We start from the raw sequence: 27,913 nt of genomic DNA, 5'->3' as shown, positions 1-27,913 counted from the left end.
GGTTATGCAGCTATCCTCACTGCTTGTGGGAGGGGCGAAACGCGTCAGGAATTGGCGGATGGCTCCCGCGTCCGATGTCGATCTATTTCGTTTGCCGCTGGTCGTGGAAGATTTATTGCTCAAGGCCACCTCCGTTGGCTGTGCTGCTTGGGCGGCCGCTCGCACTGCAGCTCTTGCAGCTGTTTCTGCAGTCCTTTCTAGCTCTTTGGTGTACCGGGCCTGTCCATGTCTCCTTATGTCTTTCAATTTCCGTACGGAAGGGCGAATAACCTTATTGTTCTCGAACTTTGGGGCGGACGGGCACCCTTTGTGTCCTGCTGGGAAGGGACCGCAGCAGTTGGCGCATTTAGGGGGGTCTTTGCATTCCCCTGCGTGCGCCTTTCGGCTGCATTGTCCACATCTCTTGGGGCGGATGCATCGCCTCGCATAGCAATAACCCTGGCAACCCGTGCTGTGAAGTTCGATCCTGGGGTTTTTTTCACTAAACGCGATTTGCCGCTGGTGCCAAATAGGGTAAATAGTCGGGGTACCGGCTGCAGGAAGGAGATTATCCACGTCGCCGTGCCCGTAGCCGGGTTGTAGCCATGGCGGGACGGTTTGTATTCCACAGGGTTAAGGCCTGCCTGTGTTTTAGCCTCTTCTTTAATGTACTGCTGTACGTCTAGGGGTTCGTCATCCCAGGGAGAGTGTATCGTGCGGGGAACGCCCGGGACCGCATAGTTGTACCACCTTTGTGGGATTGTAATGAAGGTTCCGTTGAAAATCCTTTTAATTTCCTCCTGTGCTCCTGCTTCCAGAAGCTTGTCCTTGATCGTTGCTTTGGCTGCTCTAATTGCCCACCCGGTCGGTGTGCGCATAACTGCTGGTATTTCAGCCAGGGTAACGCCCACTGCTTCGCTCGTTTTACGCCTGAGGGCGAAGGGTTCGCGTGGGTCCAGGCCCGGTTGATGGGTCCGGATTAGGACCCGGTGGTCGGGCTGCTTCCTGACCGGAGGGGGTGGGGTGGAGCCCCCCTTCGACGGGGTTGTAGTCGCCGCTCGTGCGGAGATTGCCGTGGAGGCAGCCACGGTAGCCCAACTGCGGTTCGCCGCCTCGGGCACCGTCGCTTTTCCGGCGCGGCTGTCCGCAGGCGAGCCCTGGTCGGTTTTCGGTGGGGACCGTGACGGAAAGCGGGGGCGTTCTTTCTCCCCTAACATTTGTAGGCGGAGGTGCCCCAACACTACGTCCTCGATCGACATCGCTAACTTGCGATGGTCTTCATACTTGTCGCCCTCGTAGCCCCGCAGGATGCGGGCGAAGTGAGCTTCGACGTTCTGGTCCACCTCCTTCTGTATATCAACGTCCCGTTGCAGCTTTTGTATCAGCTGGGTCATATCGAGCCGGGCGGGGCCGTCGCTCGGGGGGGTGTCTTGCAGCCGCATCCTCTGCGGGTTCGGCGGCGCCGTGGTACGGCCGCTTCGGCTGCTGCGTCTGGCGCGTGTTGCGACTCAGCCAGGCCAGATGGCTGGGCCCGTGCGGGACCCCGATGAGGCCTGCGCGATGCTGCCGCCACGGCAACTGCCTGTGAGGGCATCGCGGCCGCAATCGAGTGAGGGTGAAAATTTTCAATCTGTTAGTGTTTCTGGTGTTCTAACTGCCGCCGCACTAGCAATAGTGGGGCTGCGGGGCTGTTGTGTCGGGGCACACGAGGTATTTGTAAAACGCTCTAGTATGTACTCAAATGTATGCATCAAGGCATTCTTCGTGCTTATTTCCAGGTTAAGGGAACTATGTAAATAGAAGTCTTATTTTTATGACCGTGCAGCTGGTCGCTGCCAGCTCGTGCCTATCGATATAGAACAGAGGACATTGAGATACCGGTTTCATTATCGAAGCCTTTACTTCGTGGTGCAACCTTTGCCTATCTGTTCGTAAAACTTAAAGTATCTGAGACGTGGTGAGGGCTGTACCTTGCCAGTGCGGAGAAAACCTGCGTATGGGAAATTCAAAAAATCAGGTATCCTTCGCAAAGAAATGCGAATTGTGCTTGCGCGTGAAGCTTTAATCGCTAATTGTACTACCTTGCGTATTCGGAAAAGACAAGCTGGTTATCGAAGAACTATAGAGTGGTTACCATGACCTCCAGCCCGGACTGATTTCATTCTCCAGACAAGTACCAGTCGAGCGACATACTCGGTACCTCATCCAATACATGGTTTTTTGCCTGTTGCGATAAGGTTCTCGGTAAGATCAGTAGATTTCTGCAGACGCAATTTATTATTTGCACATGAGTGTCTCATGTAGAGACGTTGCCACCGGGCTTTCAGGATGGCTGGAAGCAACATATCGGAACAAGAATCAATATGGGTGACCAGGGAACAAGCAGCTTTTTGATAGGCATATAGGTTTTTGGAGCTAGTTTCGACGAATGTAGTTGTATTAACAAATTATGTTGGGTTGCGTGGCGTTCAAGAAGCCCGGTATTGGTTGGGAAATCCTAACACTCCTTAGCCTTCTGGTGGTTTATTGATGATCACTGTTGCTTGGGTTACTGTCGTGCCCTCCACAACCTCTGCGTTACTAGTCAAGGTTCTGTATACACTATTTGCGTTTTCGGGTTTAAGCCATCGAACTACCGACGTGTGACTGCTAATCACTGCGAAAACGAAATGTTTTCAGTTTGATTGTTGGTCCTATGAGAAACATAAAATGGAAAGCAAGCCCTCATCTTGGGATGGATCGCATGTGCCTTTTTACTGCCCAAAATCTGCCTGAGTTCAGACGGGGCTGATTCTATCAAAATATGCCTTTTGTGAACATACATCTGCATCATTAGACTCCGGCTAAGAATGCCTTCACGCGCGATCTTTCGAGCTGCGCTGACCTATGTTATCATTACTTGGCTACTGGCCGTTAAGGGTCTACCCTACAGATACGAAAATCACAGCTGATGTCGTCATATTCCGGTTCTGATCTAACCCAGTGACCTAAGTCATTCATGTGGTCCAGTAATGCTTGCTGGTTTCTGAAATGTTTGCCGCAATCGTTGCATTCGAATGGCGGTGGTTGATGACTTAAATCTGACATGTGATCTTGACGGGAATTCCAGGCTTGGAACCTTTTTGAACATGTGCCGCAGGTAAACAGCATCATGCTGTGAAACCCTAGCTGTTGGCAGTGTCGAGTGCTCTCTCCTTTTGAGACCGTATGGCACCTGTCAGGGTGAATCACGCGATCTTCACCGTCAAGGCTGCGCAATAGGTAAATGTTTCCATGTTAGCTTAGAACCGTCATTTAAGTCAATCGACTGCTTACAAAATCTTGTGAGATTCTCGTTTTGACAGAGTTTCAACACTTCTGGCTGATATTTCCTTTTGCCTTGTGATGTCAATCGAGTGGGGTCTGATACAATCACGACAGTTCGTGCGAATCAATTTACTCAAGCGGTTGCAGGAACGTCGATGAATGGAAAAGGCCCATAATTATATCGGTGGGAGAATGCAGGCGACTTTATGTCCTGCGGACAGTGGGTCTTCAAAAGTGACAGGTCCACCCTCATGCTAGGGTTCCCTCCCTTCTCTTCTTACTTATTTTTGCAACTGAAGCGCTCAGGTTGAAGATAAGGTTGAGCAAGATACCATCCACACCGTCGTGCAGGCTGCAGTACAGATCAAGGAACACCAGCGCAGCCGTAGAAAGACCGGATGATGGGAGTGAAATAATTTTAGTACAGTTTATATATGAACCTCCGCCAGTAACAGCCGTTGGTACTGTGCTCCCACCTTCGCCACTATCTAAAAGTTTGTCATCGCGTTTCGAGGTGGAGGGCAGTGGAAGTGGATCCTTCCTAGCTGGTCCTCATACGCTGCGGGGTAAAAGCAACGACGTATGTTGGTGCTGGTGTCTCAAGGCTGTAACCATGCCCAGGTGGCAAATTTTGGTTGTGGACACTGATTTGAGTAACTTTCAAGCTAGAAAATATGTTTACCCGGAACGTTTCGCATCTCGATCTCTTGTCAGGGTAGCATTTAGAAGTCCAAGAAAATTTTCAGAGTTCTGTTTGCTCGAAAAAGAAGCAAGCAGAACGTCAAACGCACAATCACTCACTGATAAGACGCCGTCACGATATTGTGCCAAATTTCCTAAGACCGGTAAAATGGCCTTTGACGAGATTCGGAGTCATTCGCCGCCTTGAAGATCCAGGATAACACTGAAACGCAAAGACAGCTCCCCTTTTCCTGGAGCCCTTTCCACGCCAATTGGGAACACGTTGCTCCCGATGTGCCTGCGTTTCTGTTCCGAGTTTGCTATCCTGGTTCTTCTGGCATGTTATCTGGGAACTGGATACTCTCACAGGATGCCGCTCAACTCGACACGAAGCTCGGCAGTCAAATAAGCATGAAATCTCGGACAGCTGCAGAAGTGGCCGATGCTCTCAACCGACATCTCTGGTGGCTGCCGAAGAGCCTTGGGCACTCAAACTTCGTCTCATGGACAAGCTCATTTTTATTCGCGCTGAAGCTCGTCATCTACTTGTAACATCACCGCAATCTATCGCTTGAGCAGATCCATATCGTCATTCTAAGTATAACCCGATTTCCTGAGTTGGTATTCGTCCGGGACGCCTACCTCATTGATAGGTATACCAAATCGCTCAAAGAGGATGCCATATCGTACAAGGACGGCTACCAGCAGAGCCTCGAAACTCTGTGGGACATGCGTCAAACAGGTTACTACTTTGGCGAGTTCCTTTCGCAGGGGGCGCTTTGCATTGAAGGCAAATCCTCAATTGTCTGTGCTGCAGAACTGGCGCGGCGGTATTTTTGAACTATATCCGGAATTTTTAGATGATTCTAGTGAATGGGCAAATTGGATTAAGAGGAGGCGTCAGCAGTGGAACGGGGAGTACGCCAAGCTTGACTCGCCACAAGCCACACAACTGTCGGAGCTTCTCGGCCTGTTCAACAGAGATTTCCAGCTTCCTATGGCTGCTAGCCTCCTTTGCCTACGAGCCAGGGACCCCGCAGACCTTGAGCTCCTCATCTTCCTTGCCCAATTCACGGAACATATCGACTTGACCACGTTAAAGCATAACGGTGATCTCATCTGGAAGCGTTGGCGGTTCTTTAGCGACGAATCTCCATACGACTCCTTGGACCAAACTATGCCCGAGCCACAACAATACCTCACCTTGGTCAGAAACGTGGTTTATTTGTTTCACGCAAAGAAAATTTCTAGTTGTTCTCGTCTCCCGTCTCGAAAAGATTGTCAAGGACAATAACCCTTACGCCAGTTACATTGCGACAAATGCAAAAGAAAGTTACCAATGCTTTGGTTAATACCGAAGGTTTGGGTTCGTCACTAGTGGAGCGCGTTGATAGTTTTATGCGTGTGGCGCTATCTTTGGCTATAAAGCTTGTCCAAACGAAAAGGGATTTGGCACGCACAAAATACGCAGAACAAATAGCCAAACAACGAAGGGCTGGTAGAAATTTCTGACATACAAGACTTGATATCGATTGATATCTCGTCATCGCCCATTTCTGTTATGTTTTGTTACTATGTCTCGAGACGCAGGCCTAGAATGTACTCAGCGTACCACGGCCAATGCCTTTCCTCTACGTACCTTGCCAGCCGGCGGACACACCAAATAATCCTATAGATGCCGAGCAGATTGCTGGTGCTACCAACAGTAGATTCAGTCCACAGTACTGTCCGGCCGCCATCGCAGTCCTCTCGAGTTGTGGCTGCGAATTTCCAGTCGTGACCGACAATTATCAGTGCCGGGAGAAACACTAAGTCAGGTGTGGTAGGAGGTATCGAGGTCTGGCTAGGTGTGGTAATTCCGGCAATATTCGGGCCCATGACCCCGATCACCGCCGCTCCTTCAACTGTCTCGTCTTCCACATCCATAGCGGCCAGTGACTGCCGTGAATGCTGTGGAATCTGTAGTTTATGCTTTTGTTCCTGCCGTTGCCATTCGAGCGACCTCGACTGTGCGGCCTGCCAGACCCCCACCTGCAGCTCAGCCTTTTCGCCAGACTCGCCGGGTCTTTTGGTTTCGACGCTGAGGGCGATGGGCCATTTGTTTAGGGGGCCAAAATCGGTATGATTGATTGATGTTCCGGGCGTCCTGCGCCGCAGTATCTCGATGATTTGTGCCGGTGTCTTCCATGTGCCAGTCCTATTGGCCGCCTCCATCGCCGGCTCGTCAAAAGCGGACGCTCCGTTAATTATAAAACAGTAATCGACCTTTTTTCCCGACGAAGAAGACCTCGGGAGGATTTCGGGAGTGATTCTTGCGGTTGTGCTAAGCAGTATTGGCCACGCAAAAGGTTAGTAACAAAATTGAGTTGGGTGGAGAATACGTGAAAAGGTCCTACCAAGGCTCGAAATCAACGAATCCATCGGCTGGAAGCGCCAGGCGTAGCAGTTGGTAATGTACAGCTTGGTTCCACCCATTTTCGTCATGTTTGCGTTCTTGACAGCGCAAAGCGGCGAGAAGCAACTCGCAGACTTTAGCAGCGGGGATGTCGGTGATCAAGTCTGTAGTCGTGTCTTCTGCTGCGCCCGTAAATGCGGAATCAGGTATGCGATACCCCAACGCACGCCTCTCCTTTGCCTCCTCCTCCGCCTATTTCAGCTCCTGCCTAAGCGACGCGTGCAGCACTGGGGTATCACCACTTGCAACCTTTTCGAGCTCGGACACAAGCGAGAACAGCTCATCCGGTAGTCTGCCATTAGACAGTGACCGCACCTGAATGGCTTCTTCTGGCTCCACCTCCAATTCTGCCTGCCTTTTGCGGGGGCTGCTGCTGCGCTTGCTTGTTCTTGATGTGTCTGCTCAACGGCGAAATTCTCGACAACAGCCACGACAGTTTGCCATCGGTAGCCGAGCTGACGGTATTGGAATTCATTAAGAAGGTTATGTTCCGGAAATTCAACGCGCCCGAGAACGGCCCTCGGCCATTAACGTACAACAAAGGCTGTCGGCTGATCGATGTCGACATAACACAGCACGGCGTCAAAACGCGCGGCCATCTGTGGAAACTAGGGCGCGTTGTTGATACCGCAGATTTTCCACCAGAATTGCCATGGATTGAGAAAGCTAAAGGAAATCTCAACCTGCATGAACGGAAAGCCCTGCTGCAGCTCGCCATCTTTCTAGAAGATACAGACGATTTTCTGGCCCACCAGATCTACGATTACTTAGATTACGACGCCGCCTCTGTTGGGAAACGTTGGGTAACCTTTACCGAGAAGCATCTCTATGACATGGCTGCAGAGCTGGCTGCAGGGATTCTAGCACGTCGGGAGCTGATGCTAGGTAAACTGTGGAACAGCCCGTGGCACTCGTTCTACCGTGCAGTTTTTGTTCTTCAAGAAATGGAATGCAATGGGCCATCGCCGCCACCTTCCTTTGCCTTCACATCGGTGATGCAGGGACAAATCGGTTCACAGCACCATGACGCTAACGATCTCGACTACAACGCCTCTCTTGCAGTCGATATTCAAGGTTCAGCGGGCGGCGAACCGCGCCTCCGTGTACAAAACTAGCTGCACGGCATGTGCTTTTTCAAAGGCTGTCAGCGTACCAGAGTGGTTTTTCCTTTGCCAAAATCGCTGCAGGCAGTCAGACCGCAAGGGGCTGAAAGCTATGTGAGGCCAAACGACGACCGTCGTTCATCACCGCTAGAATCCGGCAATCTAGGTCATTCAATCCTAAACGGCTCGTTTGGTGGACTGGAAAACCCCCCAAAAGTTCTAGGGTGGCAGATCAACTGGGACGATATGCTAAGCTAACTGGGAACAGCTCTACGCAAAGTTTGTTGTTTTCAAAGATCCGGAAAGGCTGGGATTCCGAGGATTTACATCTTGCTAGCGCAGAACGGAAAGTTGAACAATTGGAATCGCGATTGGAGGCGGTAGCACCCCGGAAAAAACAGAGGGTCGAACCGGACCCGAATACTACGTTCGTCGGGCTTAGGGAGCGGGCCCAAAATGAGGCTGGTGCAATTGAAGTCGATCGTGAAGAGTCACCTGAATTTGACTATTACAGCGGAAATAGTTGACTGTATTGTTGCCGTTAGTTAGATGGTCAATATTACGGATTGTTATTCGGCGTCACGTTTGCGATAGTGATTTTCAAGGGGTAGACACTACTAGGGGGTCCTGACTTCCCCATGCGATCATGAGCAGTAACGCATGAAATACAGTCAAAGAAGTCCGGGTTGTGTGCCTTGCCAATTGCTGCACGACAGGGCTGTTGTACCATTAGAATAGCCTATCCCAGACATGATTTGCCTCATGCGTGTCGGGTGTGCCTACGTAGCAAATATGGTCGTGTGAGATCCGAGGCGCCAAAACTAGCTTCTTATCCTGTTGATTTGCCACCTCCAAAAGCATTGGAGCCGTCTCTGCTCGGATCCCCAACCGGTGATGGGCGCCCCTCTTCTCTTGTGGGACAACTTTTGTTGGCCCAATGCAAGCCTTAAGATTTTTGTCCTTATCGATAAGTACCTTTTCTATATCTGTTTTTCCCCTTTCATATCGCATTTTGGTACCCTTGCGACTCCCTATCAACGCGTCGACATGCGCCGCAAAAAGCTACGCGTAGTCAACGTCCGCGCCAGGCGTCCGCTTGAGCGGAAATGGCCACCCAACCGGTAAATGCATAAATCAATTTCTCCTTGGCTCGAATTCTTCAATGACTTGCTTTAATTCCTAAGACAGATCTTGCTGGAATCATTCCTCGACTACACCTTGCCGTTCGCGACCGTTGACCACTCCCCGACCAAGAGAATATGCGACCGTCGCGCCGCTTTCGATGCCAAATACCAGATTGCGTGTCCCATATCGATGAGTGAGGATCGCCACGTTGCACTTAGTCATGTGGAACCTCTGGATCCCAAGGCTATGTTCGTTGCTACGACCGACAAGACGACCAACGTTACGCACGGAAGCTCTGCAACTGTGTTTGAGAACAAGAAGTTACCTGAGATTGAAAGCAGTGTCGTGCCGCCAGCCGGAGATAGAACTGTCACAATTGAGGCACGAAAGGACGGTGATATCAACCATACTAGTAGTAGACCAAATGTTTAATTAGGTAACTACTACAAAGTTAGTCTGCTGATCTTAATTGAATTTTGATATTTCAGGTTCGAAACTTTGATACTTGCATTTTTTGGTGTAGTAATCTTTGGTTGGATGGCGATTTGGTCCGTCGCTGTTTTTGCGGGTCCATCCAGGAGTGTCTGAGGAGAAAATCCAAGTTGGGCTTTTGTCCGGTCGCCTGATCCCTATATTGAATGGACGTCGTTAACGCTGCATCAAGCTAAGGACACGTCGAAGTGGTGAAGCTTCTGCTCGAAGAGGGGGCCGATTGGACGGCCGCGACAACAATGGATCAATGACGTTAGTATCACCTTCCCTGCGTGCGTGAATTATGCGATTTATGTTTTCCGCTGCCGGCACGACATTTCTTCCAGTCTCACATGGCCTCTTGAACTTAAGCGTTGAGCCATGCAAGGTCGATTTGTGCACTTACCTGTTGGGCGGCTAATTTTGCTTGAGCGGAAGCCTTGCGCGGACATTAGCGACGCGGGGTTTTTTGCGGCGCATTTTGCGCGTCGCGTCGATCGCGAAGTTGCAAGTACGTCGGAATTTGATGTGGTATGAGAGAAGGAAACTGGCCGTTTATCGACAAAGATAAGGTTTAGCTTTGATATAGAGTAAGGGTTAGGTGATAAGGGTGATCCCATGTGCCCTTCAAGGTGTCACTTCGTACTGGCGAGGGTACTCGTTGCAAATTCTCTAAGTGCTAGCACGGGTTACTGGTCGAGGGAATGCGAAAGATGGAGGCGGAAGGAATGCAGTGGGCCGATGTCACGCGTCTACCGTTAGTAACAATTTTTAGTCTTCTGTCTCCACTGCTAGATAATATGTTTAACATAAGTTGTCTCCGGAATTCTGAGGCTTGCAAACGATTTCTGGCGGCTCCGATAAATCGGAAAATTTAATGTTCAGGGCGAGCTCTGTGTGAAAACAAGGCAAGCCTGCGAATCTGTTGCGGGGTCAGAACGGAACGTAACCTTGATTACAGTGACGCTTCTCTGGTATAACTTACCGCAAAAGTTAACCCAAGCCAACGAGGCCGGTAATTGATGTAATATTCCGCTAGCTGTCGACGCCTATTTCAATCGTGGCATTAGGGTCCGAAAGAGCCAAATATCATCCACCAATCGCCACTTACTTGCTGGAAGGATATTTGTTATTGTAAAAAGCGGCACGCCCACATAACCAACAGATCTGCTTGTAGACACCCCTGCCTTCTAAATCATGCACTTACATTGGCGCTGACGATCTTTCCAACAGAATACAATTCGCCGCATAAGTGCGGTTATCTTCTTTTAATGCAAACTGGTTAAACCTTTGCTAACGCAGGAAAAACTACATTCACAAGCCAGGCAGAAACAAATCCGGACAGGCAAGGAGGCCCATGCAACCTGAGCCCATCGGCAGGAAAAGTGGTGGGCGAGGCAGAAATTTGCCTCGTGAGCGTCCGCGTCTCATTTTATAAAGCGTTTCTTGTTCCAAAGTAATTGGGATGTATAACAGGTCGATCAAGGAACGAGTTTGGGGTTGGCTGCGGGTGCAATCTTAAACTTCTTGGAGCCACCGTCTGGACAGACCTGCGCGCCTATCTACATACTCGAACAACCGCTCGAACCATTGTCTGAGATCAGTATCTATCCAGTGACCCAAAATGCGCAATACAGCCAGAAGTTTGTATAAATCACGCAGCTTCGAAGTGCTCCCAATCGAGATTTCATATACCAGTTCAAATGCCTCGCCACCCCTATTGCAGATGAACGCCAAGTTCCATGCATGCTCAGTAACCAAGATAACTGGCATGGCGTCAGGAAGACAAATATCATCGGCGCAGCTATCCACCCATGCCTGGACTCTCTTGTACCATGCAATGGTCCATAAAGCAAGTTGAATGCGGCCTTGTTCGGCTCCCGCAGCAGAAGCCTTGGTCTCGACGCTTACACCAATAGGCCGCAGAGTCAGCGGGTTGTATGTGGTTTGGTTAATAGATAAATCTACCGGAAAGTCGCTGGCATAGATATGCTCTTTAATTACTGCCAGAGGAGTAGAAGTAGTATCCGAAGTCAGGGCAAAATCTACCATCTTTCCCCCGACAGTATTGCCAGAACACCTGATCGACCCGGATTATGAAGCTGAAACTGAGGGTCCTGGCGAGATGCGTGTGATCGGAAGCCATTTGGGCTCAATTCTTGCTGTTGTGATCAAGTGACGAGAAACACCACGGATTGCGGTCATTGCCATTTTGAGCAACGGACCGTGAACCTCCAGGTTCCATGTCGCTTCAGATGCCTTCTCGCTCGAGCGCTCTGCTGCTAGAGTTTGGATTTCAAGAATTCTCTCCAGCTCCCGCTCCGCAACCGCGCCACCAGTATCGGCTTGCTGCTCAAACCAGCCAGTGGGCCATTCTCTTTCTCCGGTGGCTTGCATGATATCGTTGATGGCTGATTTGACCTCCACCGGCGCAAATGGGTCTCCATAATGCATAATGTCCTCGATACGCTTATAGATGGTGAGCATACTAGGAGGGAGTTGTTTTTTTGGTGCTGTAAGCGGAGTGAGTGTTGTGGGTATGGCTAACTTCCGTAGGTCGTTTGTCTTCTTAACCGGGCTCACAGAGCGTCGCCTGGGGGTCAGACCGGAACCAGATGCACTGGAACCGGAGACTATCGACCCCGAGCTTTGGGAATGACTTGCACTTGGGCGAAAGGCAAGCGACGAAGGCAAGGTATGGCATGGCGGGATGCCACCTCTATGTGCTCGTGGTGTCGGGTCGTCAATCGCTTCGGCTGTGATGTCGCTGCCAATTGAGTTGGCAGTGCGAAGAGTGGTTGACTCAGAATCGTCAGGCATGTCAAAGTTGTCGGAAGGCATGAGACGCCTTCGTTTCGATGGAGACGTGGAGGGCGGTGTTACAGGCATAGTGATTTTGTGGTTATTGTATTTGTTGAGTTCGTCGTGCCTAATTTGCTCCTTCGATTCTTGAGGTGCGGTAGAGTCGATCCATGAACTCACGCGACACCACAAGCAAATTTGAGACGGGTCGGTTACAAATGACATGGTTGCACAAGTTGAGAATGTGGCGATTGATGCGTCGGAATGTTGAATGCGGTGGAACGACGGAACCGATGATGGTTTATTATGAGTGGCTCGGGTTGTTGCGGCAACCAGTTAGTGGGTCCATGTGAACAAATCATAACGTGGATGTACAGTACCCTGGCCAGGACAGTACCCTGGCCACTTTTCCTATACCACACCATTCCTAACTCCAATTGCAACATCTGCATTGCTTATTTTACCTCAATGCAGTCGGAAATATGTACATCAGACATTTCTGCATCTTCCTGACAGGTGCGTGCATTATGTCCTATACTGCCACAATTGCCACAGCGCCGGTTAGTCGCCAATCGCGCATTATTTCCCTCCCCATTTTCACCTTCGTCATCCATTATTGGATTATTTGCGCTTGTTAATTGCAACGAAACTTGAACCTCATGTACGGTGCATGACCCTGCTTTACGAATACGTGTCTTTTTGGCCCTTCGTCGTTTGCTAAGCGCCTCATTGGCCTTCCGAAGGCTGCGGTTCTCTGCTTCAAGAAGCGTGGTCCGATGAGCAATTGATTCTAATCCTTTCGCCAATTGCTTCACTGCCTCAAAAATCGGTGAAGGAGAGCTATTTTGGTGACGGCTAATTCGAGTTTTAACAAGCGTTGATTGACAAATAGCTTCTGTCGGGTTGTGCGGCGTCTGAGAGACCCAAGATTCGGTGGTGGGAAAAGTAGGCTCTTTGGGTGAAGGCGTCCGTATTTTGATATACAGTTTGGAAATCACGGCTTCCGGGTTATAAGGGATAAGTCCAGCTCCCCTAAAACCCCCAGCCATATTGTCTTTTGTCATAGAAACTTCGTACGCCGCTACAAAAGCCAACAAGAACTCGACCTTACTGATGTTGTTAATGTGGGCCCGGATGAAGTTGTTGATTTCTTGTCCGTACGCCCGCTTCAGGACACCGAACACTCCGACGTCAAGTGGCTGGGTTAGGTGAGATGAATGAGCAGGCAGGCAAATTGGAATTATGTTGTTATTTTTGCAATAGCCCTCAAATTCGGGTGATTGATGACTGCCGTGCCCGTCGAGCACTAACATCCGATATGCGCCTTTTGTCCGCGACTTTGTATGTTTGTCGAAATGCTGAAGCCAGTCGAGGCCTGTTTCGTTATCTGTCCATCCATTAGGGGTAGTTTTTATACGCCAAGATGCGGGAAGACCACCTTCTGTATACCAGTTCGCGAGATGGTGGACGCCTTTAACGATGAGATATGGAGGCACATCGTAGCCGTCGCCACTGATGCAGCAAATTGCAGTCGCCCATTCTCGATTGCCAGGCTGTATTTTCTTGCTTCTTCCGCGTCTTTCGGACCCAGTCACGACCATATGTCCGCAGATTTGGCCCATCATAAAGCCGGTTTCGTCGAAGTTGTAGATGTCGCAGTCTTGAATGCCGTATTTGTTCTTCATGTTGGCCACCAATTGAAACCACGCGTTTAACGCGTCAGGATTTTCGCAAAGAGCCCTTTGGAAGTCGTAAGCGCGAGAAAAACGCGTCTTTAATTCTGTGCGTCGCTGGATGAAACGATTTGCCCAGCGAGTCCCGACTGGTCGCGCATTCCGCGCAACGAGGATATGGTCGGCCATTGCGGCCAGGTCAGCAATCTGGGGCGGAAACCCTCGGGAATCCAGGTCCAATATATATCGGACAATCACCTCCTCTTCGCTTTGCGTTAAAAGTTGATTACCTGGCCGACGGTCGGCCAAAGGAACGCGACCGTTCATCCTATCACGGAGGGTCGTTTCGGGTATATTATAAATTTTAGCAGCGGCTCTGCGGCTAAACTTTTGAGACGTTTGAATAGCTTGGATAGCTAAAAGTATTTGCGACTCTTTTGTGCGCGATGACATTTTGTGTTGCCGTTAAAAACGCGTGTTGAAGTTGGAAGAAGTGTGGTGCAGGAAAAGTGCGCGACTCGGTGTCCTGCGCGACATGATGTACATCCACGTTACCCAACGCCCCTGAAAAGCAGTTACTAATCCTTGACGGCCATGGATCACACGTTACGGACGAGTTTATGCTTCTTTGCCTTCAGAACAACATTCAACTTCTATATTTACCTCCTCATTCGTCGCATGTTCTTCAACCATTGGATTTATCCGTTTTTGGGCCGTTGAAAGAAGCTTATCGACGTCAACTTGGATTTGTTAGCCAGTTTTGTAATTCAACAATTTGCGCTTTCAGGTTTGATAATCCTATTGTTTATTGTGAAAAAGCTACGCGTTGAAAAAGAAGGATGAAGCTGGATATAACTAAAAGTTGCCAGGGTACTGATAAACCTCAGAGTTGGTTTCACCGGAAAAGTGCGCGGGCTATTGTCCTGCGCTGGGTAATGTACATCCACGTGATAGTTTTGCCTGGCATATAAGCCCCAACGAAATTAGATGCAAATCATATCTAGGATAGCTTCCATACAAGCGCCGGTTTCCGCCCTCGTCTTTTGTACAGAAACGAAAGTATAACCTCCTAGCAGCACATGCACGAAATTTGGGTTTTCTCAACAAAAAAAAGTTTCCATCTCATTTGTGTGCTTGTTGAATTTAGGCTGATCTTCTGCATATCAAGTAGAGACATTTTCTTGGTGTCCCTTATGGGGTTTTTCCAGGAATGACCGGAGGGTTTGCTAAACATGTGCTAATCAACTATTCAACTGTCTATAAAAGTTGACGGAAGTCATGCTAAGCTGCCAAGCTTCGGTAGTCAATCTAGTTTCGTCTGGCAGTCAATAGACTTGTACTGCTACTACTTCTGCTACCTTTCAACCCCGAAGTATTTTCAAGCTTTCACACTGCGATATTTTTTCATTATGTTAGTCACAAATACGGCTTTTACCTACATGGTGAACCATGTTTTCCTGCCCCCCAAGCTCCCTGAAGGAGATGATTGGGAAGCCAGCCACAGCAAGGCACTGCAGTCGAATATCATGGCGTGCATCGAGAAGTTTGTGACCTACGTTACACTTGGCAATCGTGCGTTGATGCAATCTGCTGCTTCAATGATTCGACGCATGACCCAAGCCCAGAACGAGCATGGTTATATACACTGCGATAAGCTCGAGCAGGTCCTCGACGAGATCGGTGAAAAGGGTACGCAGCTCAGGTTCTGTATTGTCGCTTGAAGGTCCATTCCAACGCTAGAACTGAGACACTGCAGTCTCTGGAGAAGCAGTCTGTATCAACGTCGTTTCTCAAAACGCCGGTGTTCTAATCGGCAGACATCAAGACTCGGTATACGTCGAGTCCTTCGAGCTGTCACCACTCAACTCGGCTGTCATGAAATCGCCTGGTAGGCTTCGCCGTTACTTTCCGGGGCCTGCCATGGCCATTGAGCTGGGAGCGTTTCGTGACCGGGAGTTCCAGAAATCTTTTGCAGAGGTTCTGCACAAGCTTTGCCACCAGAGCTGCCCCGACACTTGTCCTCTGGTCAAAAAGGCCGGACAACTACACGAGGAGACACGTGACACCGTCGACCCGGTGTACGTAACCGAATTCATGACTGCCTTTTTGGGGCCTGTCACCAAGCATGTTGATGACATCACGCAAGGAGTCTGGAAGAACACACGTGACGAAATCATGTGGCACAAGAGTTTCATGCCCTGGCGCCGATCGCCAGTGTGGCTGCTTCTCCGGGTCTCCCTACAGCTCCTTCTTGGCCACGAAGCAGCGTCGACATCCCAGGCTAGATGCCTCTACAAGTCTTTGATGCTATTTTTCACTGCCTCGTTGCTCATGGACGGTCTTTTTCACCAAGACCTGTCTAGCGACATGATCGAGATCATGAGTTTCAAGGTTGCTCGACGTAAACATAAACTACTTGCTGCTTTCCAGGGTGAAGTGGAAGAACAAGTAATTTCATTCGCAGACAAGGCAATGACTGACGCCGCTCGAGAGTTGATCAGCCGTCAGCGTCCTTTTGTTGCAAACGAAAGCCCCGACAATAAGCTACGTCACCTTGAGTCGGTCAATTTTGTCAATGACACGGTTTATAGGTTGAAGAACCTTGACGAATTTATTAAGTCCATATCAGACCGGACTATGAGCCTGGATAAAGCTTCTTTCTGCCCGCCCGCGTACATGTCAACTTTCAGCAAAGGCTCATTGACTGATCTCTCTGGATGGTCGACTTTCGATATTCATGGCTATACGGCCTTCCGTCTTGCAGAGGTCGAAGCATGGGTTTCTGACCACCTGTATGACTGGTTAAGCCAGGCCATGATAAGTGAAAAGGCGTGTTCCGAACTCTCTGACCTGATCACAATCTATGAGAGAATCGCTACATCGGTTTACAAGACAAACTCCGAAGGAAGGTCAATCATGGTATTGGTCCTGATTGAACTCTGGGTTGCTTGCGACAAAATAGCAACAGGTCAGATCCCACTGCTGGAGCAGTATGACCCTTGCATTCCTGCAGGACTGTTCGAATCCTTCCTGCTGCCCTTCCGTGAGCAAATGGCCAGACTGAACAGAGTAGAAAAATACCTCGAAAGACGGTGTAGGGCAGCCGACCAGTTGCTTCCTTGTATTCTCAGCTCGTTTGGTGACCCCCAGTCCTTTGCCGTACGCTTCTACAGCCAATCGACCCATCACCAGAATATGCTGGTCGAGATAGAGTCCAAGGCTGCAAAGCAGCGCACAGCGAAGATCGCCGAGCTTTCCAAAGTTCAGGCAGAGTATCGGCGCCTTCACAACCTTTTCGAGTCAGAAAGCTGTCGATATGTCGAGCTGTTGAACAAAAACGGTCGGCCGTACACAACCCATTCGCGCAGCTGTTCCAGATGCTCGTACCAGAGGCAAATGAAGGCTTTGAATATCAGCATTCACGAGTGGCCTCTGCCGCGGAGGAAAATGAAGGCTCAAGCAACTGTATTCGAACTCTGTGTTCCCGTTCCTTTTTCAGAATGGCGGGACATTACCACTTTTATCCTCCTCGACGTGCTGAAATGCCAGTATGGGACAGTCAGCATTGGACGACAGGAGCAAAGCCTCGGCACGTACCCGGCCCTGTCCGAGTTTCGGGCACCGTCTTGTGCCGATCAACGCATCGGTCTAGAGTCGTCGACCAAGCCCAGCGCGAGAACACACCGAGTAACGAAGCCTGTGCTGAATCTCGAAGTTGACGACGTCTGCGTTAACAACGGCCTGGAGTATCATTACTTTGATCAGAGCTGCTCGGAGTACGTCACCAGAATACAAGTCACACAAGACTTGCCACAGCTGTGCACATTCAAGCTCCCACCGGAATCCAAGGTGCTTGAGAAGTACCTGTTCCGGCCCAGCATGTGCCCTGCCGGGCCTGTTCCGAACGCTGCCATCGCGAACCAAGCCGAGTGTCCCCCTCACCTGTCAATAGAGGAGTACAAGGGTCTCTGTTCCATCGTCGCAGGCAACAAGATTCAATGGCAAAATATACTTCTGCAGTTGGCGATGCCCAGCGTCAGCTTCCGGAGGGCAGAGACGGGCTGCACGGTGCTCCAGGCGATGTACCAGGCTGGTCCGCCCGATCATAAAAAGACAACGCTGCGGCAGAGCCACTCGATCCTTGGTAATGCAAAATTCTGTGCCGAGTTTGTGGTCCAGCTGCGGCTAGCCACAAGTCGTATAAAGCAAAACTGGGAATCGGCACCGGCCCTGGCCGTCTTTATATCCGCGGCCACTCGAATTCTTTCGCTCTCTAGCGACGCGCAGGTCCAGGACTCCTGCTTCGAATTTCTTGCCGAGGCTCGCCAGACCGCGTTTGACTGGCTGGCAAAAGTACGCGCTAAAGAAACATGCTCGGTGAATTCCGGGAAACCTGAGATGGAACTCAAAGCCAGGTCGGCCGAGATTGCTCTGATATGCACCGCGACATTTGACGTCGAGGAGCCCTACTTTGGGCGCCTGTTGACAGACGAAGAGAGCGCATCAATTTTGCTACAGTCCTGCACAGCTGTCCAGGAGTGCCTTGACCATGACAAAACTAACTCACCATCGGATCTTCGATGGAAGAGGCTTTGCCATCGGGCTCACAGGATCCTTTCCCGATTGACCGTTTCTGGAAAGAGCAGCGCGCTCGACAGGGCCATACGCTCGGCCTGGCCGGCATACAGCGGCGGCACTGGGTGGAATCCAGTATCCGATACTGCATATTACTGGCTCGAGACGTCGACCGAGTCGGTTTGCGGCCGTTCGCTGGCCGTCCATTTCAACTTGCTGACCGCGGAGCTGCTCGTGAACGGGTCTCCGCTGTCGCGTCTTCCCAGCGACTGGGAAAGCCATCCCACTTACCGGTCGCTCTTTGGCAACCAGATCTTGGACGTTATGCCATCAAACGTTCCGGGAATGCGGTTTTCGGTGAAGAAGGCTGTATCTGGTTATGTTTTGAACCTTGGCCTTCAATCATCCGGAATTGGATCTGAAGATGAAGACTTGATCATTTCGGCCAAGAGGCTCAATGCAGGACCGGACGCCTCTATATATCATCTGGTGCCGGCTAGGGTATTCAGAAATAAGTTACCTGAATCTTTTGTTACCGGACAGTCTCACTGGTATAATGATGTGAGGAAGTCGATTGAGTTCTGCCCAAAGTCTAGCCCGTGGGAATCTCTAGGCCTTGGCACAGGTTGGACCTTGGCACCATTTGACGGTGACGAATGGAGGTTACAGACTTTCAACTATCAGCTGCTTTCACCGCTGAGCTCAACAGCAGAAGCTGTGGGCGCATGTCTGCAGGCAATTGAAGACATTGAGTACATGCACCTGATGCTCGAGGAGAGCACTGGAACGCTCAAAATCGAACTCCCTAGACTTGACCTCGGATTCCGTCTTGCTCCCGGATCAACAGGAATGCAGTCTGTCCAGTTTCGAGGCATGCAAGTGGACTCGGATCAGTCTTTGGGCACTCTTGGTGGGCTAGCCAGCAAGCTCCTGCTTACCAGCAAATCAAGAGAAAAGCGGGCTGTAATCATCCCGGACGGACATGTGGCATGGCGAGAGAGCGACCATCACGTTATTGTCGACATAGCAAAGGGCTCTGCCTCTCGGACTCACTTCTACGATATTGACATGCTACTCGGCCGACTGCAAGACAACGGAAGTCTCCGGAGCAAGCTAAAAATTGCTTACCTCCACGGCATCACATCATTCACCATCCCAGATCCCCTAACCAGCTGCACGGGCACAGAGCAGGCCTTGTCAATCCTCCAATCATCTGCCGTAAAGTCCATGTCGTCAAATCTTTCCGAGGAGGACGTGCAACTGCTCGGCAAGATAAGCCGCCTGACACCTTCGAGGCAGTTCTACCCCAGAGACCTCTGCGTCATGCAGGAGGTGACGTGGCTTCCAGGGTTGAGCTTCCTGTCCCAGCCTAGCCACTATCACGTCGAGGTGATGGGGATTTTGGAGCATGCGGAAGTGCAGAGCATTTTCTGCACGAGCAGCAGGACGAAGGAGCGCATGCGCGACTCGGTGAAGCGCCTAAAAGAGGCGCAAGATCTGGACTCGAGCCTGCTGTTGCGAGACATGGTAAACACCGCCTGGGTACGAGTTTCTGGCTTTGGTGCCGAGAATTTCACCACTCAGCACGACAGGACCTACGCCAGCAGAGACCGGGCTCGGTTCGAACCTGGAGAATACGATTGCTTTGCCATGTCATCGGCCATATACTCGGGCGAGGCAGTTCTTGCGAGAGAGCCCGGGAGTGAGCTGCATATGCGGCTATGGAATCTCTTTAAGAAATTTGGCCCAGTCTGGGGGCCAAATCAAGCGCGGCCTTCATCTCATTTAGAATTTGATGCTGCCTGGCTACGAGATCTGCCCGCGGCCTTTGCGCAGCATTGGTGCTGGATGCACAAGGTACTGAGCTGTCAACGCTCTGAATTTACCCGATTCCAGCTCATGTCATGGCTTTCTGCCATGGCGTTTGCGGCAAGAAAGGCTAGGAATCCCAGCATTCAAGATCACGGGCTTCTCCAGGTGTTGCTAGCATTCGCTCTAGTTCCTGAGATGGCGCAGATTATCCCTCCTTCTATCCACAGGTTCGACGTCGCAGAAGGTTATCAGTTCGACGAAAATGTTTCCAGAGCCATAATTCGCGATTTCCTCCGGGCCTTCGGCCGTCTTTCAGAGTTGGATACCCCACGCAATCTTGATGAGACGAAAGAGGAGTACGATGAGCGGCGCCGAGACAGGTTCGAGGAGCGTCAAAGCGAAGTCGTGGAAGACTTTATCAGAAACTTGCGGGGGCAGTGGCCGTGCCGGCAGCCGGCCATCGCCCCACATTTACTGGACGAAAGCGTAACCAAATATATCGACATTCGGTCTGCTGGAACAATAATTGCGAAGCAGTTCCACACATGGTACGACAACCTTCTTTTCTTCAGATATTTGGGTGCCGTAGCCAAACTCACGGCCAGTCAGCGAGTTGTCACTTTCGCCAACATCGCGAGGCCGAGTAGCGCAGTCGTCCCTCACAACTATGATGGGGTCTGGGAGGTCTACACGACTAGGGGAGGTTTCATCTCAGTTTCCCAGGTTTTTTCCCAGAATCAGCCCCTAACCGCTCCGTTTCGATCTCGTCACGTCTTAGATATGGCTGAGACGATAAAGACAGCGTCAAACAAAGCCCACTTGCCTGGAGGAAATTTCCGCATTTGGGAGCTTGTGAAGAGACTCGAGTCACAAGCCGTGTCAGACTTTCAAAGACGCTATGCAACAGATTTGAAGGGAAGCATTCAGGCCCTGGAATCCAGGTTTGCCGGTCCGACAGCCGGTCTATCTGGTAATGATTGTGCGCTTCTGAAGACAGAGCTTGAATCATACAAAGCAACATCTATTCGCCACATGAACTGGTTACTTTCCATCTTGGAGGCTTCCATCGGTATCGATGGTGACCCAGCGACTCAAGCCACCAGGCCCCTGCCGAGAATCTCGGGCAAATTCTTCATATCTCAGCTTGCAGCCGACCGATGGAAACTGCTTCCGGACGCATGGAAAGGACCAATCGTTGAATACGGCCTGGCGATACACCAAGTCCAGCGGGCGGAGAGACTGTTGGCTTTGGCGTCCCCCGAGCGGCAGCACGAGCTGACCGCTGAACTCAGCGACCCCGGACATAGCAACTGGGACCCTTTAGAGCTGCCGCTGGTGCTTTTGATGGAGATCGAGACAAACATGACCATCCGGGCGATCCAGATGTGTATAGCCAAGGAGATGATCAGTCCTCCCGGGCACCAGAACGCCTCCATGCAGCTCAACATGGGCGAGGGCAAATCGTCAGTAATCGTACCTGCGGTGGCCGCTATCCTTGCCTCCATGAGGGAGAGCCTGATTCGTGTCATCGTCGGGAAACCACAATCGAAGCAAATGTTTCAGATGCTTGTTGCCAGACTAGGTGGTTTACAAAACGTCGTCGTCCATCAGCTTCCCTTTTCACGTGATCTCCGTCTGGGCGTCGACGATGTGGCCACAATACATCGGTACCTGAGAAACTGCGCCACCACTGGTGGTATCTTGCTGGTCCAGCCCGAGCATATTCTATCATTCAAACTTATGGGCTTTGAGTGTCTTGTGACCTCAGAAAGCGTAGAACTGGGCCAGTTGGTCTTGGGAACACAAAGATATCTTGATCTTAACTCGCGGGACATTGTGGACGAAAGTGACGAAAATCTTAGCACGAAATTCGAGCTCATCTACACCATGGGCATCCAGAGGCCGCTGGCGTTCAGCCCGGGGAGATGGTTGCTTTTGCAACACGTCCTCGATGTGGTTCGGCAGGTCTGTCCTTCTCTGGTCCGCGAAATGCCTCGGGCCATCGATTATTCTGACCAGCATGGGCCAAGCTCGTTTCCGTTCATCCGGATCCTGGGAGGCAGCGAGACTCAGTACCGTCTGGTGTGCGCCGTCGCCTGGCAGATTTGCCAAACCGGGTTCGCAGGTGTGCCCATAGCCCGCCAAGCTAAGGCATCACAGGAGGCCATATATACTTACCTCACTGAGTCTAAGCTTTCGGCCGAGCAGATAGCGCAGGTCGAGGACCCTGAAAGGTGCAGCTTGTGGACCGACGCCATCAAGGACTCGCTGCTTCTCCTTCGCGGCCTTCTCGCCGGTGGCATCCTCGGGTTCGTTTTGGGACAGAAGCGTTGGCGCGTCAACTACGGCCTCGACCTGGAACGAAGGCCCCCAACGCGTCTGGCTGTGCCATACAGAGCGAAGGATTCGCCTTCCCCTCGCTCTGAGTTTTCGCACCCAGAGGTTGTTCTTTTGTTGACTTCATTCAGCTATTACTACGGCGGTCTTGGCGATCAAGATTTGTTCCATGCGTTTGAGCATCTCCTCCATTCTGATCAACCCAACCAGGAATATCAAGAATGGGTCAGAGGTGTCCAGGATCTCTCTCCTGCATTTCAACACCTCGAAGGCATCAACATCAAGGACCGCTTCCAAATAACCACGCAAGTTTTCCCAGCACTGCGTTACTCCAAAGCTGCCGTCGACTATTTCCTCAGGAATGTCGTGTTTCCGAGATTTATGAAGGATTTCCCCCGCAAATTGACCGCCTCTGGGTGGGATCTCGGCGCTGTCAAGTCCCACCCTACAACTGGATTCAGTGGCACCAAAGACTCGCGGGAGCTTTTACCACTATCCGTCCAGCACCTCGACCTGAAAAATCAGCAACATATCGACGCCCTTGTAATCGAGTACCTGCTTCAGGATGAGACTGAAGTTATGCTGCTGCCCTCGCGCGAGGAGACAAAGACTGCGGCAAACGACGCGGAGCAGGTGCTGACGGCCGTGGTGAATGCGTACCCAGACGTTCATGTCATGCTAGACGTTGGCGCGCAGATTCTGGAGCTCAACAACCTCCAAATGGCCAAGCTGTGGCTAGAAATGAACAATCAGATGGCAGGCCTTGGGAGAACCGGCCATACCAAAAAGCAAGCCTGCGTCTATCTCGACGACCACGACGAACTCAGGGTCGTCGACCTCCGCGGCGCGACTGAGCTTCTGCAGACATCGCCATATGCTCAGCTGCTCGATCAATGCCTGGTCTTCCTCGACGAGGCCCACACCCGCGGGACGGACCTTAAGCTTCCGGTCTACTACCGGGCTGCGGTCACGCTCGGACCAGCACTAACAAAGGACCGACTTATTCAAGGTAAGATTTCCTTTTTTCAGCATAAAAAATCGAGCATTTCCATTTAGAGACTAACACATGCTACAGCCTGCATGAGAATGCGGCAGCTTGGCAAAGGCCAATCGATTCTATTCTGCATCCCTCCAGAGATTCAGTCCAAAATTTTGCAGCGGAGAGGCCCGGACCAAGACAGCGCCACTACCCCAATAGAGGTCTCCGAGATCATCGAGTGGTCGATAGCCGAGACTTGTATCGATCTCGAACGGTGCGTTGGCTTGTGGGCAGTCCAGGGCAAGCGGTTTGCCCACCAGCAGCACCTTTGGTATGAGATAAGCGGGGAAAGCAAACTCTCGGAGGACGGGAAAAAACGACAAACCAAGCAGTGGGCCGAGAAGTTCCTTGAGGACGAAGCGCGGACCATCCAAGACCTGTACCGTCCTGGCCCTCGCCTGCCGACGTTGTGCTGCGACCGACACGCTGACCATGATGGCGTCAACCTCATTGAGAAGCACGTGGCCAAGTTTGGATGTGGTGGCGACACGTCGTCGACGACAGCACTGCAGGAGGAGCAGGAGCGAGAGCTGTCGCCCGAGATTCAAAAGGAGATGCAGATCCAGAGGCCCCATCCGGCCGATCCGGCCGAGCACTCGCTAGACCCGGAAGTGGTGTATTTTATTCGCACTGGCGTGGTCCGGAAGGGTGCCATCCCTTCGGCCTTTTCGCCGGCCTTTTCAACGCTGTCTTGCACCACGGCCGCCGCGCACCTGACCAATATGGACGAGTTCCCGCAGAATCTACTCGTGACCAGGGACTTTGCCCGCACTATCAAGACGAGCGGCCATGAGGGCGGAGGAAGCGAGAATAAGACGGATCAGTTCCTGCGCCCGGTGCAGTGGGTCGTGACCAGCGCCGGCGGGAGGCCGAACGACGACGGCGGCGCCGTGGCGACAACCATGGTGATCATCAGCCCCTTCGAGGCGCAGAGCCTGATTAGCGAGTTCGAGACGACGCACCGGCGCGTCGTGCTCCACCTGTATGCGCCGCGCGTGCTGCTGGGCTTCCGGCCGCTCGACGGGCTCCGCCTGTACACGACCCCGGCCCTGCCGGACGGCTGGGCCGTGTCGCCCCGGCTGGTTCTACAGCTGAACCTCTTTTCCGGGCAGCTGTATTTGACTCCTTCGTAGAGTACACTGCCGTGTGCGACATGCTGGGCCTGGACTGGAGGGGTTGTGCCGGCAAGCAGGAGCAGAGCGTGAGCGGCGTTGGGGCCGACGGCTTTGTCAACCCGGTGTTTAGGACGACCGACGACGAGACCGGCTGCACGTTTAGGCACAGCCCTGTCGGGTTTCTGAAGGTCTTTTTGAGCAAGGTGCGCCGGGACAGTAAGGGTATCGACAGGACGCATATTGGCAAGATGTTGGATGCAGTGCTTTTGACGGAGAAGGACTTTGTAAACTGATAGCCCGGGCCGGCCTTGTACCATCAAGAACTTGGCAAAATAAGGTATTGAACTATCCCACGATTGAAAAAGTGCCGTTTCTGTCGATGCAGGGCAACGAACCACCACACTACGAAAGTGGACCTGATTTCGAAAGAGCGCCAATACCCCAGACGACGCAGGACCGACAGCTGTGTGTCAGCATCCGAATCTCCTATTTTATAGCACGCGCTCAGAGTGACTGCACGGCCTTGACACTTGCACATGTATTCTGGGAATCAACACTATCGCAGGTGATTTCCCAAAACATGTGGAAGAATGTTATTGAAATGTGGGACGAGATGTGCAATCAATCTCCTTGAAAACCACCCCAACACCAGTACGAATCATACTAAGTTTTTGACAGACTGGATTGAAACCACTTTCGTACGAGTCGAACACCCTAATCAAAATACACGCCATAATTTCTTCTTTAGACAGCAAGCCGAGTGCGGTGGCGACAAAAGAAAACTGTTTGCAATCTGTTCCAATACAGTTGAATTTCACGTTTGAAAAGTTTGGGTGCATGGACCACAACACCTGCAGGTGCTGCACCCTCTTATGTTGAGTCGATCACATGGTTGACACGATTGGACGGCTATTCTTAAAGCGGGGTTAACTTCCGCCTATGAGCTCTTTTTTTTTCGTACCCCTAAAATGTTCCTAACTCCAAGTTTCTGTCCTCGAATCCCAGTTTTGACCATGCATGTCCCGAACACGGGTGGTAACACGCTTGTATATTTTTTTGTTTCCGCTTTGATGCCATACACTGGCTAAGAGACGTAACTCGACGAAGAATTCGTAGCTGTTTTCATCTGATTCCTATGGATGTTACCAGCCTCGCTTGCGTTTAACGTTGGTAATTTCCTTCTTCAGGGTGGCAAGGAGCGCTGAAGTGGCGATGTGGCTGGACGTAAGGCTCCTAGCCGAAGCTTAGCTTTGGCTTTGTAGAGCAGGCAGTAAGTGCGACCGATGTTTTCGTATATTTCATCAAAAGGCAACGTGAAAAATACCGGTACGGCCAAAGCATCTTCGGATTTGCGCCTGGATACTGTGTAGCTTCGATTAATTGCTGCCTGAGCAGGTTGTAGACTGTTGCCCATCCCGCGCAAGTCCTAGCGTACAATAAACACCTGACTTCCGAAGTATCCGGTGGAAGTTTTATGGTGTGTATTTCATACCCAACACACCAAGAACTTCCACCAGCTACTGATGAATTGGAAAGCGGGGCAAAACTGCCAACCTACTGAGCAAGGATATCTGCCATAGGGCAGATTTGGTGGCTCAGAGCTTCCCTGTGGAGGTCTCCTATCTGGTATGCTTGTGACAAAAAGGAGCAAGGGCTGGGTTGACCTTCCTTTCTACGCGATGCCTCAACCCTGAGCTTCAGGTAAAGAGATTGAACATGTAGGTTTCATGTCACTGTTATCTTTTCCTATTTTCTTGTACGAGATATGCTTCTTTTACATTGAAAGGCTGAAAAAGACTCGCATTAGCGAGTACAAGTATGGCGGCTCATCATATTTTTGAAGTGCTTCGTTTCGCCTCTCCTTTCATTCGGTCTCATGCTGCGTCATCTTCTCGGACATAGGTGCAGAACTTCCTTGTTCAGTAATGGTTGTCTCGCCCGTAGCGATAAATCCACTTTTGGGGTATAGAGGGTCCGACAGACGATGTGCCAACTGATGATCCTCGCTCGTCGTGTTGGGACATAGAGTCTGGGACGTGGCAACGGAAGGTGCGCGACGGTCGCATATTCTCTTGGTCGGGGACTCAACGGTCGCGGAGGGTAAAGTAAAGTCGAAATAAGATTCAAGCAAGACATGCCTAGCAACATATTAATGATCGAATGTTTCGAACAGAGCAGGATGAACTGTGCACTTACCGGTTGGGTGGCCATTTCTGCTTAAGAGGACGCCTGGCGCGGTGGACGTTGGCCATGCGGAGCTTTTTGCGGCACATGTTGCGCGTCGCGCTGGTTGCAGAGTTGGAAATACCAGTAAGAAACCGTTATCGATAAAGATAACCCGGCAATTTCCAAAGTTACACGTGAGGACAAGGGTCTACAACTTAATACACGAGCCCGATATTTTTGATTAAGCAATACAAGGGATTTGAGTTAGTCCAAGATATTGGCAGCATCTGTGTGAACCGGCAGCGAGCAAAGGGCTTGGCGATTCACGTCCAAAGGAGGTGGTCCATCACACGTGGTGACGCGACCGAGAGCATAGGTCCGTGCATCGGCCGATTGGTTAGTTCGGGCGTTTCAGGCAGGTTACCCCTCGCAACGTGCGTACGTAATACGACTTCAGTCCGATCAAGGCCGCAATTACAAACATGCGGGTTGCGACACGAATGTCCGGATCGCACCATGACTTACGCCCATACGCGTCATGGATGAACTAACGAGTATAGAAGAGCTGAAAAGGCAGCTGCGAGAGGCAGAGCAGCGCGCGGAAAGAGAGCAGCAACGCGCGGAGAAAGCAGAGAAGCAGCGACAGGAGGAGCGACAACGTGCCGAAGCGTCGGAACAACAAATTCAACCCACAACATTCAACGAGTACATCGCTTCCTGCCACCATTTGGTTTTCTCCGGCTTCACAATCGAACAGAACCCGGCATTGACCTCGAAAGGACCTATCACCAACCCGCGAAACAAGTGGTGTCCGACGCATATCGAGCCATGGTCCGACTTTATTCAACAGCAGAGAATAACATTCGGCACACTTTACGACACATTCCCTACCGACAGCCGTGTTTTTGAGAATAGAGCCTTCCTCTCCGGCTTAGGAAAAAGGGTTTCATCGCGCAGGATAGCAGACGAGAAGACGCTTGAGTACTTTTTGCACAATAGTGTCGAAGATCCCGTTAGAGCGATTATAGATCAGCTCAAAGAGGTGGAAGGCGTGAGAGACGCGTTCAACCTGGGAGACGGAATAATTTTTGAGAATCACCCACATGCAATCAGCGACCTTTCAGAGGAGGTCGTCTACCGCGATACCCCATCGACACCACCGTCCACTCCGAACCACGGTATCGATCTCAACCGACTAAGACCCGATCAAATCTGCGTCTACAGATCCGACAACGCGGGCTCGAAAAGACGCACAATGATTTACATCTCCGAGT

General features: G+C 51.2%; 9 protein-coding genes across 9 annotated transcripts; 4 read left to right on the top strand and 5 right to left on the bottom strand.

The window, feature by feature from the left end:
* Positions 1–112: 112 nt before the first annotated feature.
* On the bottom strand, positions 113–1,615 carry PpBr36_10416 (uncharacterized protein; the record flags this gene model as incomplete). Its single annotated transcript, XM_029897527.1, has 3 exons — positions 1,451–1,615; positions 652–1,424; positions 113–164 (listed from the first exon to the last, which is right to left on the bottom strand). Exons 1-3 carry the CDS (start codon positions 1,571–1,573, stop codon positions 113–115), a joined length of 948 nt encoding a protein of 315 aa, XP_029744307.1. The 5' UTR covers positions 1,574–1,615.
* Positions 1,616–4,152: 2,537 nt separating this feature from the next.
* PpBr36_10415 (uncharacterized protein) lies at positions 4,153–5,260 on the top strand (the record flags this gene model as incomplete). The annotated part of the gene is given in 3 exon segments (XM_029897526.1): positions 4,153–4,503; positions 4,546–4,770; positions 4,784–5,260. Coding segments are annotated over 3 exon segments (1,053 nt in total), but the record flags the coding sequence as incomplete, so codon positions are not given.
* A 278-nt stretch (positions 5,261–5,538) lies between these two features.
* Positions 5,539–6,858, bottom strand: PpBr36_10414 (uncharacterized protein; the record flags this gene model as incomplete). Its single annotated transcript, XM_029897525.1, has 2 exons — positions 6,363–6,858; positions 5,539–6,289 (listed from the first exon to the last, which is right to left on the bottom strand). The coding sequence occupies exon 2, from the start codon at positions 6,178–6,180 to the stop codon at positions 5,539–5,541; it is 642 nt and encodes a 213-aa protein (XP_029744305.1). The 5' UTR covers positions 6,181–6,289; positions 6,363–6,858.
* Positions 6,449–7,536, top strand: PpBr36_10413 (uncharacterized protein; the record flags this gene model as incomplete). The annotated part of the gene is made up of 2 exons (XM_029897524.1): positions 6,449–6,567; positions 6,849–7,536. 2 exons carry the CDS (start codon positions 6,449–6,451, stop codon positions 7,534–7,536), a joined length of 807 nt encoding a protein of 268 aa, XP_029744304.1.
* Positions 7,537–8,418: 882 nt separating this feature from the next.
* Positions 8,419–9,081, top strand: PpBr36_10412 (uncharacterized protein; the record flags this gene model as incomplete). Its single annotated transcript, XM_029897523.1, has 2 exons — positions 8,419–8,645; positions 8,709–9,081. The coding sequence occupies 2 exons, from the start codon at positions 8,419–8,421 to the stop codon at positions 9,079–9,081; spliced, it is 600 nt and encodes a 199-aa protein (XP_029744303.1).
* Positions 9,082–9,924: 843 nt separating this feature from the next.
* On the bottom strand, positions 9,925–11,172 carry PpBr36_10411 (uncharacterized protein; the record flags this gene model as incomplete). Its single annotated transcript, XM_029897522.1, has 4 exons — positions 9,925–10,013; positions 10,106–10,155; positions 10,328–10,408; positions 10,658–11,172. The coding sequence occupies 4 exons, from the start codon at positions 11,170–11,172 to the stop codon at positions 9,925–9,927; spliced, it is 735 nt and encodes a 244-aa protein (XP_029744428.1).
* A 42-nt stretch (positions 11,173–11,214) lies between these two features.
* On the bottom strand, positions 11,215–12,009 carry PpBr36_10410 (uncharacterized protein; the record flags this gene model as incomplete). Its single annotated transcript, XM_029897521.1, has 1 exon — positions 11,215–12,009. The coding sequence occupies one exon, from the start codon at positions 12,007–12,009 to the stop codon at positions 11,215–11,217; it is 795 nt and encodes a 264-aa protein (XP_029744427.1).
* Positions 12,010–15,004: 2,995 nt separating this feature from the next.
* On the top strand, positions 15,005–16,271 carry PpBr36_10409 (uncharacterized protein; the record flags this gene model as incomplete). The annotated part of the gene is made up of 2 exons (XM_029897520.1): positions 15,005–15,284; positions 15,949–16,271. Coding segments are annotated over 2 exons (603 nt in total), but the record flags the coding sequence as incomplete, so codon positions are not given.
* A 10,066-nt stretch (positions 16,272–26,337) lies between these two features.
* On the bottom strand, positions 26,338–26,746 carry PpBr36_10408 (uncharacterized protein; the record flags this gene model as incomplete). The annotated part of the gene is made up of 2 exons (XM_029897519.1): positions 26,338–26,611; positions 26,670–26,746. 2 exons carry the CDS (start codon positions 26,744–26,746, stop codon positions 26,338–26,340), a joined length of 351 nt encoding a protein of 116 aa, XP_029744171.1.
* Between the last annotated feature and the right edge of the window lie 1,167 nt (positions 26,747–27,913).

Source organism: Pyricularia pennisetigena (genome assembly GCF_004337985.1).
Source record: "Pyricularia pennisetigena strain Br36 chromosome 4 map unlocalized Pyricularia_pennisetigena_Br36_Scf_9, whole genome shotgun sequence".
NCBI classification, from domain to species: Eukaryota; Fungi; Ascomycota; class Sordariomycetes; order Magnaporthales; family Pyriculariaceae; genus Pyricularia; species Pyricularia pennisetigena.
This window is presented reverse-complemented; position numbering and strand designations above follow the sequence as displayed.